An 18,441-nucleotide genomic window follows, 5' to 3' on the forward strand; every position below is an offset into this window, starting at 1 on the left:
CATTCCCTTGAGACAGGGTCTCTCACTGAACTTGGAGCTAGACTGACAGCCAGCAGGCTCTAGTGATCCTTGTCTCCAAGCTCCCCTCCCCAATGGTACTGAAGTTAGCATGTGCAGCCAACCCAATCTAACCCAGGTCCTTGTGCTTGTATAGTAAGTACTTGAACCATTGAGCCATTTTCCTGGTCCCAGAAGAGTCATTTTTTTTAAACAAAAAAGAATCCAGATTTTGATTTGATGCACAAAATACAACTTTAATTTGATTTGAAACTATGACAAAAAATTTGTCTTTCTAAAGTTAATAGGATTTGAATGACTTAGGAAAATCTCCCTTCTGGCAGGTCTGCATTCTCAATTAGAAAGTAATGCTGTGAAAGAAAAATAAGTAGAGTTAAGCAACTTAAAATCACTCACACACACACACACACACACACACACACACACACGCATTATATATATCATGTTCTATTATGAAAGTAAATAGCAGCAACAAAACTATGAACTGGGTATGCTGGTCAACATATACTTTAGGCATCTGATAGAAATATGTATCATATCTTGCACTTTTAGCTGTTTGTTATACTACCTGCTCATCAAATATGCATAATGCAATATTATAAGGGGTTTAAAGAGGGACCTCATAATCATACACCATGAACTCACTGAGCCTCACTTAAAATCTTTAAGATACATCAACCTTTCGTTGGATAAGTGTTATTCTTGAGACACATTAGTAACTGTGGCCATGATTATTTATGAAGTAGCATGTAGCCTTAGAGTCAAAACAGGAAGAATCCATTTCTTTATTCACTCAGAATAGATGAACTATTCTTTAGCAAATAATGCAGCACCCAAACAACTGGGTACTTTTCTTCACTACTTTATTGTCATCTAGATATCCCTAGCTGTGAAACAGTTTCAGGTGATAAACTTTCTGAAAAACTTTTCTGTGTGCAAAAGTATCAGTCAAATGGGCTAATGATTGACATATAAAGTTAGTAGTAACAATCTATATCCTGTCCATTACCTCTGGACTCTTGCTCTTTTCTAGCTCCTCTCTCTTCTTTTGGTGCTTTCCTTGCTCTAGGCTTCCTCTTCAGTTTTGTCTTTTGTTTCTTCAAAACTTTCAACATTCTGTTCATCTTCCTTCTTAAAGGATTAAACCATCTGCTATAATTTGAAAAGTTCAAACGAAGCTTTACTTTTCTTTTTTTGTATATATTATTTACCAAACATTAACATTTTGAGCTTTACAGACAACACAAACAACTGTGATGTGGCCATTATGCTTTTAATGGAGATATAAAACCAATGCAAAAGAATGTTTATATATCATTAGCATAGTGATTAACTTAAATTACGTTTTAATAATGTAAAATACAGTGTGTTAGACCTCAAAAGAGAAACTACAAAGTTGCCTGCAACCAAAGATGTTGGGAAGGCTCCTTAAATTGTTTTTACCCACCAACTTTGTAATACTCAGTGGCATCTGGGGGGACATAAGAAAATATGAAACTCTTCGGCTGTTACTCAGAACTTTAGTAAAGCTGTATGATAATGTCACTATGGGACCATAAAATTTTCCCACAAGTACTTCTAATAGCATAGGCAGTTCAGAAGCTTAATAGTTCAAAGTGGAGAAAGCAGCTAAGTTAACTTGGAGAATTGTGAAACAGAAATCCTGTTACTCTCCTACAGAGAAATTCTCTAAAATGTAGGCATAACTCAAGGATGTCAGTTCTATGAAGTTTCAATAAACACTCCAAGACACAAGTGTTGGGCACAGCCTGTTAAGCAAGATGTCACTGCACCATACTTTTGGAGGTTCAGGATGCTGTGCTTGAAGTGACAGGACATTGACTTTATCCCTAGTTAAGAGCACCAGGTTTCAAGCTCAGCTTCCATTTACACAAGATGTAACAATAAATTCTTAGTGTGATGAGTGGTCAGGTACTATGTTCCTAACACATTTTGCCTTTCTGTTTCTGATGGCCTGGGGCTCTTTAAAGACAAGGTTTGTAGGACTTCAGGGGCTCTGACTGCCCTAAAAGTAGTCTTGAAGCAATAGAGTCCTTTTCAAAGAGCTCACTCAATACTTAATTTCTTTCTAATGAAAAATGTTAGGAATGACATGTAGGCTAAATATCTGATGATTAATATCAAAAATTGTAATATAACTAAGACATTTAGTAGGGCAAAATATACTGTATTGGCAAGGTTAATTATTTGTGTGAAATATTCTATATATCAACTGAACAAAAAAATTTCAAACCACTAGAAGCCCAGAGGAAGAGAAACAGCTAAAAGACAATCAAAAGTCAGCAAAGTTTACTGGTTTTAGAACACATTAGCACACTTGGTATAGAAATATTTCACTTTTAAAACTAGTGTTTGCTGTGGAAGCTGCTAACGGCCAGTGTACCAAGATGATGTTTCTAGTATGGGAGTTGGTTAAGTTAGTGCTTCTGTAAGAAGGAACTGAATTACTTAGCATTCTTTCACACACTAGCTCATAATTTGATGATTTCTGTTTACTAGGTCAAAACTAAGCATGAAAGGAATTAAGTTGACTAATCAGGTCTGAAATGAAGCTTTACTTTTCAACAGTAGTGAGATAGCAACACTATTCAACCAGATTACTAAACTTTCCTGTCTGATTTGTTTTACCTCATTCTGAAAAATGTACTGCATTTGGCTCCTTCAAATTTATCACTATAAACATTACTATGATTCTATCTATAGTACTTGTGATATGAACCCCCACAATCAGAACAGGGCATTGCAACTGCTCTGTAGCATGAATGGTACCTACACAACAACCACTTTACATATTTTCTTGTCAAGGCACCTTTCCTTTCACTCCTACTCCAGAGAGAATCCCCTGTTGTCTGACCTTCAAAATCAACAGTTATGGTTTATATTGCATTACTATTTATAATTTTCAAACCATTTTCACTTACTTTTGCTGTCATATGGTATCCCATACTCCCTTGTATCTGTGTAGTGATCAAGTAGAGGAGCACCCGTGAGGACATTATGTGCCAAAATCTTGCCCAGGTACTTCATATAGTTTATCTTACTTAATTCACACAAAAGTCATAGAAAGGGCTGCATTTCCTATCTTGAAATGATTAAACTAGGACTTATACCAGGTCTCACCATACTGAAGCACTAGTTAATACATGCTAACCTCAGGTGTGTTACAGATTGTGTCACTAATGCCTTCATGTGCATGAATGGCCTTATTTATTTATAAATATACTTTTATTTATTTTTTTAATATTTTTATTTTATAATTAATTTAACTTTATATATCAGTCACGGATTCTCCTGTCCTCACTCCTCCCACCCCCAGCCTTCCCCTCCAGTTCCCCCCCAATTCCCACCTCCTCCAAGTCGAGTTCTCCCCTGGGGAATCAGCTCAGCCTGGTAGATTCAGTTAAGGCAGGTCCAATCCTCTCCTTCCTACACCAAGGCTGAGCAAAATGTCTCAGCATAGGCCCTAGGTTCCAAAAAGTCAGCTCACGCACCAAGGATAGGTCCCGGTCCCACTGCCTGGGGGCCTCCTAAATAGTTCAAGCCAATCAACTGTCTCACTTATCCAGAGAGCCTGATCCAGTTCCATGGGGGGCTCCTCAGCTATTGGTTCACAGTTCATGTGTTTCCACTAGTTTGGTTATTTGTCCCTGTGCTTTTTCCAATCATGGTCTCAATATCTCTTGCTCATATAATCCCTCCTCTCTCGTGCTGATGGGACTCCTGGAGCTCCACCTGGGGCTGGGCCATGGATCTCTGCATCTGCTTCCATCAGTCAGTGGATGAGAGGTCTATCATGACAGGGTGTTCGGCCATCTGATCACCAGATTAGGTCAGCTTGGGCTTTCTCTTGACCATTGCCAATAGTCTATTGTGGAGGTATCTTTGTGGATTTCTGGAGACCTCTCTAGCACTCTGCTTCTTCCTATTCCAATCAGGTCTTCATTTATCATGATATCTCTTTCCTTGTTCTCCCACTCTGTTCCTGATCCAGCTAGGGCCTCCTGCTCCCCTAAGCTCTCTTTCCCCCTACCCTTGACTCAGCAAAGAAAAACAATGACATCATGAGGTTTGCTGGCAAATGGATGGAACTAGAAAAAAAAAATCATCCTGAGTGAGGTAACCCAGACTCAGAAAGACAAACATGGTATGTATTCACTCATAATTGGATACTAGATGTAAAGCAAAGAATAACCAGACTGCACCTCACAACTCTGGGGAGGCTACCTTGTGGTGGTAATCTAATTGTATTGAAATATTATTTTGATTTGTACTGAAATATTAATTTGATTGTATGTTAATAAATAAAGTCTGGGGGTCAGAGCTATTAGAGCCATAGCAAGAGTGTGGCGGTGGTGGCACACGCCTTTAATCCCATAGATATCTGTGTGTTCAGGGTCAGAGCTATTAGAGCCATAGCAAGAGTGTGGCGGTGGTGGCACACGCCTTTAATCCCATAAGATCTCTGTGTGTTCAGGGATACAGCCAGCATTGGAGACATATGCCTTTAAGACCTAGGGGGCTGTACATTCAGACAGTGACGAGGCAGTCATGTGTTTGGGTTTACAACCAATGAGAAGGCAGAACAACATACTTTAAAAATACGAACCGAGAGGAAGTAGGTCTTTTTTCGCGAAGCTGGGACAGCAGGAGGAAGGGTGAGATTTTAGCTCTGAGCTCTGACCTCTCGGCTTTCTCTTTTACATTGTTTCTGTGTTTCTTATTTAATAAGACGGTTGGTTACATCTACAAATGGCGCCCAACGTGTTGGCAAGAGTTTCCACCTAAAACCTGAGAAAAAAGATTCTAAAACGGAGCTAAAAACAGCTTCCTAATTGTCTCTCTCAAATAAGCAGCAGCTGCCGGTTTGAGTTACTGGCCGGTTCCTGATGTGTGCTCGATCTGCAGTATGGCGGGAAAGAGGCCTCTGCAAGTGGCACATTAAGCTGCATGGTGGATTTAGCCTTTGCTAGTACAAAACAAAAAGAGGTTTCTGGGCTACGCACTGCTTGGATAAAAGCATAGACCCAGGATGGCTCCCAGAGCTGGCGGAAAAGGTACCACCGCCATGTTGGGAAGCTGAAGTGGGAGGAGCCAGCAGCCACAGCGCCGTTTCAGGCTTAAAAGGCTGCTGTTTAAAGCAATAGGCTCAAGGTAATATAAAAAATAAGCCACATAAAGATGGCTATCACACAGAGAATCTGGATTATGTTCTCTTTGATATTTGTAGCTGAAGAAAAACATTTGATTGCAAAAGCTGTTGAGTTATGCCAAAATGTGTATTTTAAAGGTACCTTAACTTCAAAATTTGGATGTAAGGATATGTTGCTTTGGAAAGGAGGCTCTGCTTTTGTTTCTACAGAAAGCCAGAGGCTATGGATTTGTTCCAAATTAAGATACATCAGGTTTGACCAGCCAAGACCACCTGAAAGGTCTCCGATGACACCATGGCCCAGATGATCCAGAATTGTTTCAAGGCAACTGGCTCAGACGATACGGTCTCACGGACTACTCCATGATCCTAAAATTTTCTTTGTGTCCCCATAAAATACAGCGCCCCCCTCCAGCAGGAAGTAGTAAGAGAAGCTACGCCCAAATTCCCAAATATACCAAGCTGACTTTGGAGATGTGTAAAAGTTAAAACCTTCCTTTTAAAAAAAAGAAAGGGGAAGTGCTGTGGGACGGTCTGTATGTCAAATTGTTCTGATTGGTCAATAAATAAAACACTGATTGGCCAGTGGCCAGGCAGGAAGTAGGTGGGACAAGGAGAGAGGAGAATTCTGGGAAGCAGAAGGCTGAGGTGGAGAGACACTGCAGCCGCCGCCATGACCAGCAGCATGTGAAGACGCCGGTAAGCCACCAGCCACGTGGCAAGGTATAGATTTATAGAAATGGACTAATTTAAGCAATAAGAACAGTTAGCAAGAAGCCTGCCACGGCCATACAGTTTGTATGCAATATAAGTCTCTGTGTTTACTTGGTTGGGTCTGAGCGGCTGTGGGACTGGCGGGTGACAAAGATTTGTCCTGACTGTGGGCAAGGCAGGAAAACTCTAGCTACACTACCTAGTAAAGAAAACCCTAAGAAAGACACAGGGATCGCCCAATGACAGAGAAATGAATGAGATCTACATGAGCATACTTTCATTTTTTTAATTACAATATAATTATAGTATTTCTCCTTTCTTTTCCTTCCTCCAACCTTTCTCGTGTACACCCCTATCTCAAATCTATGATCTTTTAATCATTACTGTTACATGTGTATATGTACATATATATATATATATATATATATATATATATATATATATTTCATAAATACATAAGTAAACCTGCACAGTCCATATAATAGTACCTGTATCCAAGAGCTCATTTAATTCTCTCAATGAGAAACATGGGCACTAGTTCTATTATTTTCATTTTTCAGATAAAGAAACTGAGACAGACACCAACACTAATAAGAAAAGTAACTAGCCTGAGGTTGCCAAATTACTTAATGAGCCAGGATTCAAATTCAGACCTAGAAAATCTAAAGTAAAGTCTTTCTACATCTGTGTTAACCTCCTCTTTTCTCCTTTCTGGGCATTCAATTCCTTTAGGATGGAACATTACCTTATAAATATTAGTTGATTTTTATCAAGAAATGTTATTTATTGTTTACAGGGCTTTCAGTTTCTAAAGAACTAAGCACACATGAAATAGGAGGAAAGGGGAATGTTCATGGCAAAGGTTATGCAGGGGACAGAATATTTGTGGAATAGACTATTTGTTTAACTATGTAAAGATGTGTTGCAGTTGTTTGTTGCAGAATAATTTTTAACTATATAAAGATGTGCTGCATTTGTTTAACTATGTGAAGATGTGTTGCTGTTTCCACCTTGCCCACCGAAGGCACCTAACTGGTCCATTAAAAAGCTGAACAGCCAATAGCTATGCAGGAGAGAGATTGATGGAGCTAGAAGGGATAGAGGAAAGGGGCCCAGCCAGCCAGAGACCAGCCAGCCAGACACAGAGGAAGCAAGCAAGCAGGATGGACAGTACATAAATGAGGTAAAGAGCCTAAGGGCAGCACATAGATTAACAGAAATGAGTTAACTTAAGTTAAAAAAAAGCTAGCTAAGAAACAAGCCTAAGCTAAGGCCAATCATTTATAATTAATAAGTCTCCATGTCATGATTTGGGAGGTGGTCTTCCAGGAATCTTGCTACAGGGAAACACAAAGAAGATAGAGATAAGATCTGCCTACAAGATTATGAAGAGAAAATAACAGAATCACCATCTCTTTAGCTCAATGCTAAGCAGCATAAGGGAACACCCAATAGTGCTACTTCAATGTCCAGAGCAACTGGGTTCTGGGCATATGGGAACCTAAGATAGATAAGCCTGCTTTTGAAAGGATAACTTTGAAGGTAATACTCACTTTTCTCCCATAAAACTATATTACTTGATTGTCAGTGAGCTCCAATAGGTACGACAGATGTGAAGAAATGAAACACCTTTTTCTCAATTAATCACAAAAATGTCTCCAGGTATAAAATAGTGAGTGAAGGCCAAAAATATTTGTATGATTTACCTATTACCTCTTTATGTTGTATTGTTAACTACAGTCTGGAAAAGAGGCAAGAACTAAAACTACATAGTTCTTAGTCTACAGAGGCCAGATGTGTATCAGAATACATTTTTTTTAATTTCACTAAGGTAACATGATGTGATTCACTGATTACTGTTTGACACTCCCAAGGAGCCTGGTGTAGTATTTCATAATAAAATACATTAACATTTCTGTAATAAAATATATATGTATTCACTCTAAGCAGTAAATAAGACTAGAAAAAATCAATCAGATTAGATCAGCATTTTTGCTTTAAATGACATAGAAAAAATATTTAGGTTTATAGAATTTCTGGACATCCAGAATTATAGCTAAGAAATTAAGGCTTATATAAGCTTCCTGATTCTGTAACCTTAATATATCATACTTTTCATCATAAAATGACAAGATGTCTTTTATTCATGAGGTTTATTTTAAATTTAGTGGTATACATTTCACTTTTACTAAAAAAGAAAAATATGGCATAGTAATCTTTGAAAACTACTGTGGGCTGAAGAGATGGTTCAGTCTGTAAAATACATACCACACAAAAACAGAGAGCTGAGTTTTGATCCCCAGAACCTACAGAAAGAGCCAAGCATGAAATCCTAACAATATTGTTGCCTAAACAAAATCTACAGAATGGCAACACCAGATGGTATTTCAAGTTGATAGAGGAAATCTTGCAAGGCAGGTCCCACCCCTAGATTTAAAAAAAAAAAAAAAAAAAAAAGCTACAGCCTATTAATTGTTGCTAAGAGAGGGAGATCAGGGGAAAGCCCTGATAGGTCATCCAGTCCCAAATGGTCATCCCTAAATACACACACACACACACACACACACACACACACACACACACGTATGTGTGTGTATGACACTAAATGCACTCAGCAGGTTGTATTTGTGTATGTGTGAGTATGTGTATGTGCATAACTTATAACAACAATAATGAAGAGGTCATAAAGTTGGGTAGAAGTAGGAGGAACATGGGAGAGACTGGAGAGGGAGGGGTAGAAATGACATAAAAACAATATTCATGTATGAAATTCTCAAAAAATAAGAATAAATATTTTAAAGCCAAATGTGGTCTCTTATATCTGTAACACTAATGGGGGGAGGGGAAACAGGTGGATTCCCAGAGACTACAACAGTCAATGAGAGACTGTAAAAAGATAAGGTGATGAGTGATCAAGACACTGATCTCTGGCCTTCACAAATACACACTCATATGCACATGTGTGTACATATACATGAACATTTACACATGCAAACACAGAGAGAGAGGAAAGAGAATACTAACTCATCTAAATTTCAAAGGACTTGGTTTTCAGTCAGTCCTTATAATTAACTGTCATACTATGGTTAAATAGAAAGACAGGATGTGATTAGAGTTCCAAATCCTAGAGTCTGACTAGAACCTCTTGCCACCTAAGAAGCAAGAATTCTAGCATAATTAACATTTGTTGTAAAAGCTGCTAACAAAAAGTTAATATTCATTCCATATATAGGTGTTTTATGTTAAAGTAGAAATGACCCAGGCTTAAGGTCTGAATGTATAACACCTTGAGTATAGGTCATTACTTTGCCAAGCATTGTCTGGGATTCTCAAAAGAAAACTAACTTTGATTAACTTCCTGTATCTGTGTGCTAGACTTTTACCTTATTAACTTTAATTGTATCAGGTACCCCTTAGGAACCATCCAGTGATATGATAGTAACTTTAAACCCCACTATAACAACACTATATATGACTACTGTAAAAATTTGCCTTGTTGGTGCATGATGTGTTTCCATACCTTTAATCCCAACACTCTAGGGGAATAGGCAGTAGATCTCTGAGTTTAGGGCCACCCTGGTCTGCAAAGCTGTCAAGGTATGGGCCAACCAAGGCTACATAGTAATGCCTTGTCTCAAAAAAAATAAAAACATAACAACAACAAAAAAAATTGTCTTTAAGAAAGACATGCTGTCAGGTGTCTTATTTATAAGCACCACTTTTTGTCCTTGTCCTGGTGCTTAAACTTGTATTAAAACATCTTTAATAAAACCTATAATCCTGATTCATAAACTATCTAGTTCTGAAATTATGTTCCACATCAAAGCCACATATCCTTGGTTGGCCTGAGTCATGGTCCCTGAATCTTTAGATGAACTCTTGAGGTTGGTGAGGGTAGTAGTATGGAGTACATCTCCTGTACCTACACTCCCCAAATACTGACAATACAACTTATGCACTTCTGATGTAAAAAGTTAGATATTCATTATTAAAAAATGCTCAAAAGAGAAATTAGAGGTAAAATAATTTGTCAAATATGTTAAAGGTGGTTTTATTCTCATATATAATGTCTAACTTTATGGCTAGTGTACTTAGAAAGCACAAGTCAACTTTTTGCAGACCTTTATTACATATTTTCTGTTATGAAAAAACATGTATACATATCATAGAACTAAAGACAAATAAGACATAGGATCTGTGCTAAAGGACTGTACCTTTTCAAAGGAAGGGCAGATTCAGAGGCTGATAATGACAACAAATTGAAGTCAGTTACTGTAGAGGTAGGCAGACAATGGCAGAAAACAAGCAAAAAGAAGCCTGACCCAGTGTGAGAAAAGATTTGGGCTAAGCATTCTAGGACAGGTGACATCTAATCTGAGACCTACTGCCTGCCTGGAAATGATCCAGATAAGAATAGTGGTGGAGGGGAGATACATAACAAGTCAGTGCTTGAATGGTGACATGCCATATAGTCTCTACATCAAGTAGAGTGGTGTGACTGGGATCACTAAGTAGGACCACAAGTCTTAGGTAGTATGATGGTTAATACCTTGGTTGTCAACTCGACTAGATTTGCCGTTGATTAAGAGACAAGCCTCTGAACAAGTCTGTGAGAGTATTTCTTGGAGGAATTCACTGAGGGGTAAAGACTGTCTCCCACAGTAGACAGTACCTTCTAGAAGTGATAAAGACATAAAAAGGTCTGAGGAAAATGCAGTGTTACTTTTCCATGCTTGCCTTTGCTCTTTGTTGGCTGAGTAAATTGTGGCTGCCATTAATGCTGTCACATTTTACTGACATCAGAACTCAGCTTCTTTACCCTTTTGATGCCGACTAAAAACCAGCAGTTCTCTAGAAGTCCTCTAAGCCACTCAGACTGAGCAACTGTCAGGTTCTCAGCTAGTCCAGCATGCAGAAAGCTCAATTCTCCAGACTGAAACACGTAAGACAATTAAGTAAACTCCATTTGTAATACATATGCTATTGGTTCTGTTCCTCTAATAAATTCTAACAAAGGAAAGTGCAGGCATTAGCAAGGTCAGGTTCCATTAAGAATGGACCCCTTTTCTCATAATATACTTTAGACCTCATGTTACATTTTCCTAGTAATAAACCAATTATAAGAAGGGGAAGCAGGGGCTAAGAAGGTGTCCCAGTGGTTAACAGTGTGCCCTGTTCTTCCAAAAGACCTTAGTTCAGTTACCAGCACTTATAACACTAGCTCCAGAGAATCTAACACCCCCTTCTAGCCTCCATCGGTATCTGGATACTTGTAACATAAACTTACATGGACAAATATGTGGTTGATATATTGTGTACCCCAATAAACTTATCTGGGGGTCAGAGAACAGAACAGCCATAATACTAAACATAGAGGTTAGGCAGTGGTAGCACAGGCCTTTAATCCTAGTATTCCAAAGGCAGAGATCCATCTGGATCTCTGCAAGTTCAAATCCACACTGGAAACAGCCAGGCATGGTGACTCACGCCTTTAATTCCAGGAAGTGATGGCAGAAAGCAGAAAGGTATATAAGGCATAAAAACCAGGAACTAAAACTGGTTAAGCTTTTAGGCTTTTGAGCAGCAGTTCAGCTGAGATCCATTTGGATGAGGACACAGAGGCTTCCAGTCTGAGGAAACAGAATCAGCTGAGGAACTGGTAAGGTAAGGTGGCTGTGGCTTGTTCTGCTTCTCTGATCTTCCAGCATTCACCCTAATACCTAGCCCTGGGTTTGATTTTATTAATAAGAACTTTTAAGATTCGTGCTACACACATACACATAAATAAAAATAACCTTAAAGAAAAAAGAAATGAAAGCATCATAATTGCACTTTAAGACTTAAAGCATCATATGAAAAGATAAAGGTAGAAGGGATATCTTGAGACTCATTAATGGAAAGCCATGTCCACTTTTGACCTTGGGTGGAGACATGACATTCTAAATTGCCTAAAACATTGTGCAGTACTGCACTCTTCCTTAAGAGGTAGTCCAACTATGTCTGTTGAACACCTGATCAGGAAAACATCTCTTAGGAAAGCTGAAATACTTGAATACATGTCAAGTTCATGTGTGTAGCTGGAGAGTTTTTTCTCCGGGTCCTACCAAGCTCCGGCAGTCCAACAGCCCACTTATAAAACAAACACACAGATGCTTATATTATTTAAACTGTTTGGCCTAATGGCTCAGGCTTCTAGCTATCTAGCTCTTACATCTTAAATTAATCCATTTCTATAAATCTATACCTTGCCACATGGCTCGTGGCTTACCGGCATCTTCACATGCTGTTGCTGGCAGTGTCTCCCTCCTCAGCCCTCCACTTCCCAGAATTCTCTCAATTCTCCTCTCTGTTAGTCCCCCCTATACTTCCTGCATGGCTACTGGCAATCAGTGTTTTATTTATTGACCAATCAAAGCAACACATTTGACATACAGACCATCCCACAGCACATGTGAGTAATAATTATCCTTTAAATGGGATAATATACTCACACATCTGTGCTAGTTAGTTGTCTATTTTTTTTTATTTTTGTTTTGTCAGTGTAACACAGCTAGGATCATCTGAATTATCTTTAATTAAGAAAATGCCTCCATCAGATTGCCTGTAGACAAGCTATGGGAAATTTTCTTGATTAATGATTGATGTGGCATGACCTAGTCCACTGTGGATAGTACTATCCCTTGGCAGGTGGTCCTGGATGGTATCTTGACTTCAAAATTTGGATCTAAGGATATGTTGCTTTGGAAAGGAGGCTCTGCTTTTGTTTCCACAGGAAGCAAGAGGCTATGGAATTGTCCAAGGTTAAGATGGATCAGATTTGATCAAGTGAGGCCTCCTGCCTTACCAGATGGTACCTGTTAACAAAGGTCAGAGCTGGTCTTCCCAGGACTTGACCATAACTCTTAATTTTCTCAGGATCTCCATAAGATTGCCAGCATACCCAACCAACAGGAAGTAGTATAAAAAGCTACTCCCAAATCCCCAAAATATTGTTTATAAATGTTTATTTTTATTTAAAGAGGGTTGATTATAAATACAATCTCTTTCTAAAAAAGAAAAGGGGATATTATAGATATGATAGAATAAAAGTGTAGATTATTGAATCTACTTTTAAAGAGCAACAATTTGTTTAAAAATTATTACATTGTTATGAATTTTAGTTTATTGATAGAAATTTAAAGTTAATTTTGTTATACTGTATGTATATTGTTACTCTTATTTAAGGTATTATGTTTGCACAGCTCATTTGAAATTGTAATGTATAATTAAGAAGCATTAATAATTAGTCATCCATGATAATCAAACTTATAGTCATGTTAGTTAAGTTTTCTATGTGTGTGTGTGTGTGTGTGTGTGTGTGTGTGTGTGTGTGTGTGTGTAGGTAGGTAATCTTCAAACACTACAAAGACCTACCAAATATGGCATTTAAAATGTTTTAAAAACTTCAACTTTCTGGACAATGAGACACATGTGCTCCTGACATCACCGTTTTACTTCAAAGAAGATGATGGACATTGAAGAAACTCCATATGGAGTTTGCTTTCCTTATGGTAAAAGTTAGCCATTTGGGCAAGAAACTGTTCTTGCCTGGACTGCTTGGAAAAAAAAAAATGTTATATCAACTGGATGTGCAGGGCGCATGTAAAAAGGACCACTGAATTTTGCCAAAACAAGGTGAGATGGGCCTTTAGGTTCCTGCTTTGCAGAGAAGACTGCCAGATATTCTACAGGACACAGGGAGAAATGACTAAAAAACTCTAGGCCTATAGGCTAAAGATAGATGCCCAAACATTGCAGAGGAACTTTGGGTGACTCTCCAGGCAGCTAGATGTCTCTATGATTTCTAGAACCTTGGAAGTTGCTTACAATGCACTTCCTGTGGTTCATTCTTGACACCCATCATGGGATGCCCAATTCTTTTTTTTTTTAAGATTTATTTATTTATTATGTATACAGTGTTCTGTTTGCATGTATCCCTGCCTGCAGGCCAGAAGAGGAAGCCAGATCTCATTTCAGATGGTCATGAGCCACCATATGGGTACTGGGAATTGAACTCAGGACCTCTGGAAGAACAGCCAGTGTTCTTAACCTCTGAGCCATCTCTCTAGTCCATCACATATAGAAAACTGTTGCAACTGTACCCAGGGATCCATATGTGCATTTCTGGGAAGAGACTTGTGTTTCTTGTGCACAAAGTTTATTCCACAACATCTGAAATTCATAAATTCCTAAAGGAGAACATATGGTTAAAAGGACAGCTTGACAGACTGACAGAAAAGGTTACTCTTGAGCACAGAACTGTTAAACCATGTCTGGACAGTGTGAGTTAATTCATGTTGCTAGGCTGACTGTGGAAGGGCAGAGGGAGGCTCGCAGGGCGAGATCTGCAGCCCTGTGCTGTGTTGATACTGACATCCTGAGAAGCCCTGCCGTAGGAGCATCTTCAGCTACTCCATAGGAATATGTTTACTGAGCGGGAACATGCCTTCTTCCTCATATTTTAGTATATAGATCTGATGATAAACTTAGGAATGCTGTACTTCATGTGGTCTGTGGCTTTGTTTTCCTGTAAGCTGAGCATTGAGGAATGCAGAATTTTAATTGTATCTTTGCCAGTACTTCTATCTAGAGGCCTGCTGCCATTTTTGTCTTCTATGAAATTTTTGTTGCCAAGGAAGGAAGACAGGATTGCAGTTTTGTCTGACAGATTGAAATAGCATGGTGTATTCTTGGTTATCAAAATACTCCTGTAGCGTGGGGTTTTTAGTTGGTGAATATTCGCAATGTGGGGGAAAGCATGGTACATACTGTATAATCTCAGTTCCCTAAATGTGTGTACACTTGCAGCATCTAGAAGGACACGTCAAGCTGAGCCGCTTGTGACTGGGGGGCTGTTCTTGGCTTCTTGTGTTGTGTTTCCTGTAATGCACATACTACAAATAAATGCTTCTTTTAAAAGCTTAAAAAATTTACTTCCTGTTTATTTAGATAATATTATATCCTTCTGGGATCTTTGACATAGTTGAAGACTAGATAGTTATAATTTTCCTTGGTTATGATAAAAGATAAATTAGATATGAAACTTTAGACTCATAAATATAGGACAGATGATAGAATATTTTCTTTAATTTTGTCAAATACAAATAGACTAGATATTATAACTGTAATTCTTGCTTGATAACTGTTCCATTATATGCAATTTTACTATGCTAAAGTTAAATCCATCCTTTTCAATTAGACAGAAAAGGGAAAGTGCTATGGGATGATCTTTCTGTATGCTATGAATATGTGTTGCTATGATTGGTTAATAAAGAAGCTGCTCTGGCTTATGGTGAGTCAGGTTATAGCCAGGAGGGAAATCCAAGAGAGAGACAGGAAGAAGAAAAGCAGAGGGAGGGAGACACCAGCCACCACCTAAGGGACAGCAAGATGCCAGCAGTCTGGTAATGCCACAGTCACGTGGCAACATATAGATTTATAGAAATTGGTTGATTTAAGATGAAAGAGCTAGCTGGGAAGTGGCTGAAGTCATAGGCTATACAATTTGTAAATAATACAAGCCCAAGCCTCTGTGTGTTTACTTGGGTTTAAGCGGCAGCAGGACCATGGATGATAGATTTGTCTGGAACACGGGGGGGGGGGGGGGCGGCAGCTGGGCAGGACCCGAGAAACTTCTAGGGTTTACCCCAGTGAGCACATTATTCCATGGCCTCTGCTTCAGTTCTTGACTTCATGTTTCTTCCTAAGTTGCTTCTCTGACTTCCATCAGTGATGAACTGTGACCTGGACATGTAAGCCAAATAAACTCTTTTCCCCCAAGCTGCTTTTGGTCATGGTGTTTTATTACAGCTAATAGAAAGCTAATGAAAACAACATACTCAGACACAAAAAAGTCTCAACAGAGAGAAGAAATCTAAAATACTACCCAACATTCAGTATGACCACCATAGATTAAAGTTGGATACCAACATTAGAAACAAAGTATACAAACTCATGAAAACTACTGAAAGAAAACCGGGTCAAGACAAATTGAGAAGGAAATTAGAAACATTTAGAATTGAATGATTATGAAAACACAATATAACCAAACCTATGGGACACAATGAAGGCAATTTCATAGCACTGAGTGCCTATATAAAAAATCTTTGGATAGACCTCATATTAACAAATTAATGGCATACCTGAAAGTTCTAGAATAAAAAGAATAAACTGCATCCAAAAAGAGTACATGGCAAGAAATAATCAAACTTGGGCTGAAATTAATAAAATAGAAACAAACAACAATAACAAAAATGAAACAAAGAATTGGTTATTTGTGAAAATCAATGAGCTTTATAAACTTAATCAATGAGCTTGATAAACTTAATCTAATGGTAGTGATTCAAGTATTCCTCACCCTACCGCACCCATGCCCTTAGAGCTCTCCTCCTCTGCTTACTTCTGTCTCCATCCACCTGATCTTTTCCTCTTTCTTCATATAAGTTAGTCTTAAGCCTATTGGTGGCACTTAAACCTAATGAAACTTCTGATCCCTATTAATGAGGCTAAAAATAGATGTTACACAACCTTGAGGGTGCAGTGAATTTCAAAATACATCTTATATGCAAGTTTAATTAAGCTATTTAGTAGCAAATTCTTGGAAAGCTTTTCACTTATGTTCTTTCCTCCCTTTTGCATTTATGCAACTAATTCAAGCAGGCTCAAGTTTCTGTGTTTTTGGATTATGTCAAATCTGACCTCAAGTCTAGCAGAAGCAAACTGGAGACTCAGTACTAATTATTCCAAAGACAAAGTTCAGTCTCCTCTGCTTAGAAACAAGAAGCTGTTAAAGGGCATATACTAAGGAGATCTCCTTCCCAATATAAGGAATTCTGTGGAAAGGCCCCTCCCCATCTAATTCATATCTTGCCTTCCCTTCAAAACCCAATTCAAATGGTACCCCTCCATAGAGACTGTCAAGCTATCTCTACTTACTTTAATTCCCCTTGTGTTTTGTCTGAAATACTGAGTGTAGTGATAATCGTGTTCCCCAAATTATTGTACACCCTAATAAACCTATCTGGGATTAGAGAACAGAACAGCCACTAGATATAGCGGCCAGAAAATGGTGGCACACACACCTTTAATCCTATCACTTGGGAGGCAAAGATCCATCTGGATCTCTGTGAGTTTAAAGCCACACTGGAAACATCCAGGCATGGTGACTCATGCCTTTAATCCCAAGAGTTGAGCCTTTAATCCCAGGAAGTGAGCCTTTAATCCCAGGAAGTGATGGCAGAATGCAAAAAGGTATATAAGGCGTGAGGACCAGGAACGAGCCTGGTTAAGCTTTCAGGCAATTGAGAAGCAGTTCAGCTGAAAGCCATTTGGATATGAGAACACAGAGCTTCCAGTCTGAGGAAACAAGATCAGCTGAGAAGTTGGCCAGGTGAGGTTAGCTGTAGCTTATTCTGCTTCTCTGATCTTCCAGCATTCACCCCAATAACCGGCCTCAGGTTTGATTTTATTAATGAGACCGTTTAAGATTCGTGCTACAGCCGGGCGGTGGTGGCGCACGCCTTTAATCCCAGCACTCGGGAGGCAGAGGCAGGCGGATCTCTGTGAGTTCGAGGCCAGCCTGGGCTACCAAGTGAGTCCCAGGAAAGGCGCAAAGCTACACAGAGAAACCCTGTCTCGAAAAACCAAAAAAAAAAAAAAAAAAGATTCGTGCTACAACTGAGGACTGGAGTTCCTATCTCCACACCCACATAACAAGCCATGTGTCCTCCGAAACACCCCTAACACCAGCTTTGAGTTGGGCAGAGACAGGAAGATTTGTGTGGCTTGTTGGCTTCCAGGCTAGCCAAGAAAACAAGGCCGCAGCTCTCCCTGAGGAACTAAAGATAGTTAATGGTTGCCCACCCATGCTCAGGAAAGCAAATATAGTTCAATACTGTGGGCCACAAAGAAGAACAGCACACACACACACACACACACACACACACACACACACACACACACACACACACTTGTGTATACACTCACACAGACACATATTCACAAATATAAATATATAAATTTATTTTAAAAAATAGGGTCTATGTCTTCAACATCTCGGTACACTTCACATTACACAGTGAAGCTAGTACTGAATAAATATGTTCCACTGCAGAAATCATGAAGCATCAAAAGAATGAAGTACATCTATTTGTTTCTGGGGAATGATGATAATCTCTACCAACACTGTTTTCACACACCCCCCCATTCTCATTTTTCATTGCTCCAATTATTGCCAGTTGCTAGCTCTTTAGGTGACATATAAATAAAAGATAGTAGTGTCCAAATTAAACAGGCAAGAGAATATCAAAATCTTATTTGTTTTGGTTTGCAACTGAAGACCAAGAGAGTCATTATAAAAGTTTTTCCCCCATAAGGAACAATCGAATGGCTCATGTATAAGACAGAATGCCATAAGAAGAGCATGAGGCTGCCTCCCAATGCTGAAATGGCAAAAGGATTCTTTCAACAGAGGCACAGATCATGTTAATGCAGATCTGTAC

At 38.8% G+C, this 18,441-nt stretch overlaps 1 protein-coding gene across 1 annotated transcript in view; it reads right to left on the bottom strand.

Annotated features, from left to right (window-relative positions):
* Window positions 1-227: 227 nt before the first annotated feature.
* Fmr1nb (FMR1 neighbor) overlaps window positions 228-18,441 on the bottom strand; it is a 30,936-nt gene continuing 12,722 nt past the window's right edge. Inside the window, exons 5-6 of the mRNA XM_015991428.3 lie at window positions 1,028-1,170; window positions 228-368 (exon numbers count right to left, since the gene is read on the bottom strand). Coding sequence (XP_015846914.1) covers window positions 352-368; window positions 1,028-1,170 — 160 coding nt within the window. The 3' untranslated portion in view covers window positions 228-351. The remainder of the gene's footprint in view (window positions 369-1,027; window positions 1,171-18,441) is intronic.

Source organism: Peromyscus maniculatus, chromosome X (assembly GCF_049852395.1).
Source record: "Peromyscus maniculatus bairdii isolate BWxNUB_F1_BW_parent chromosome X, HU_Pman_BW_mat_3.1, whole genome shotgun sequence".
NCBI lineage: Eukaryota > Metazoa > Chordata > Mammalia > Rodentia > Cricetidae > Peromyscus > Peromyscus maniculatus.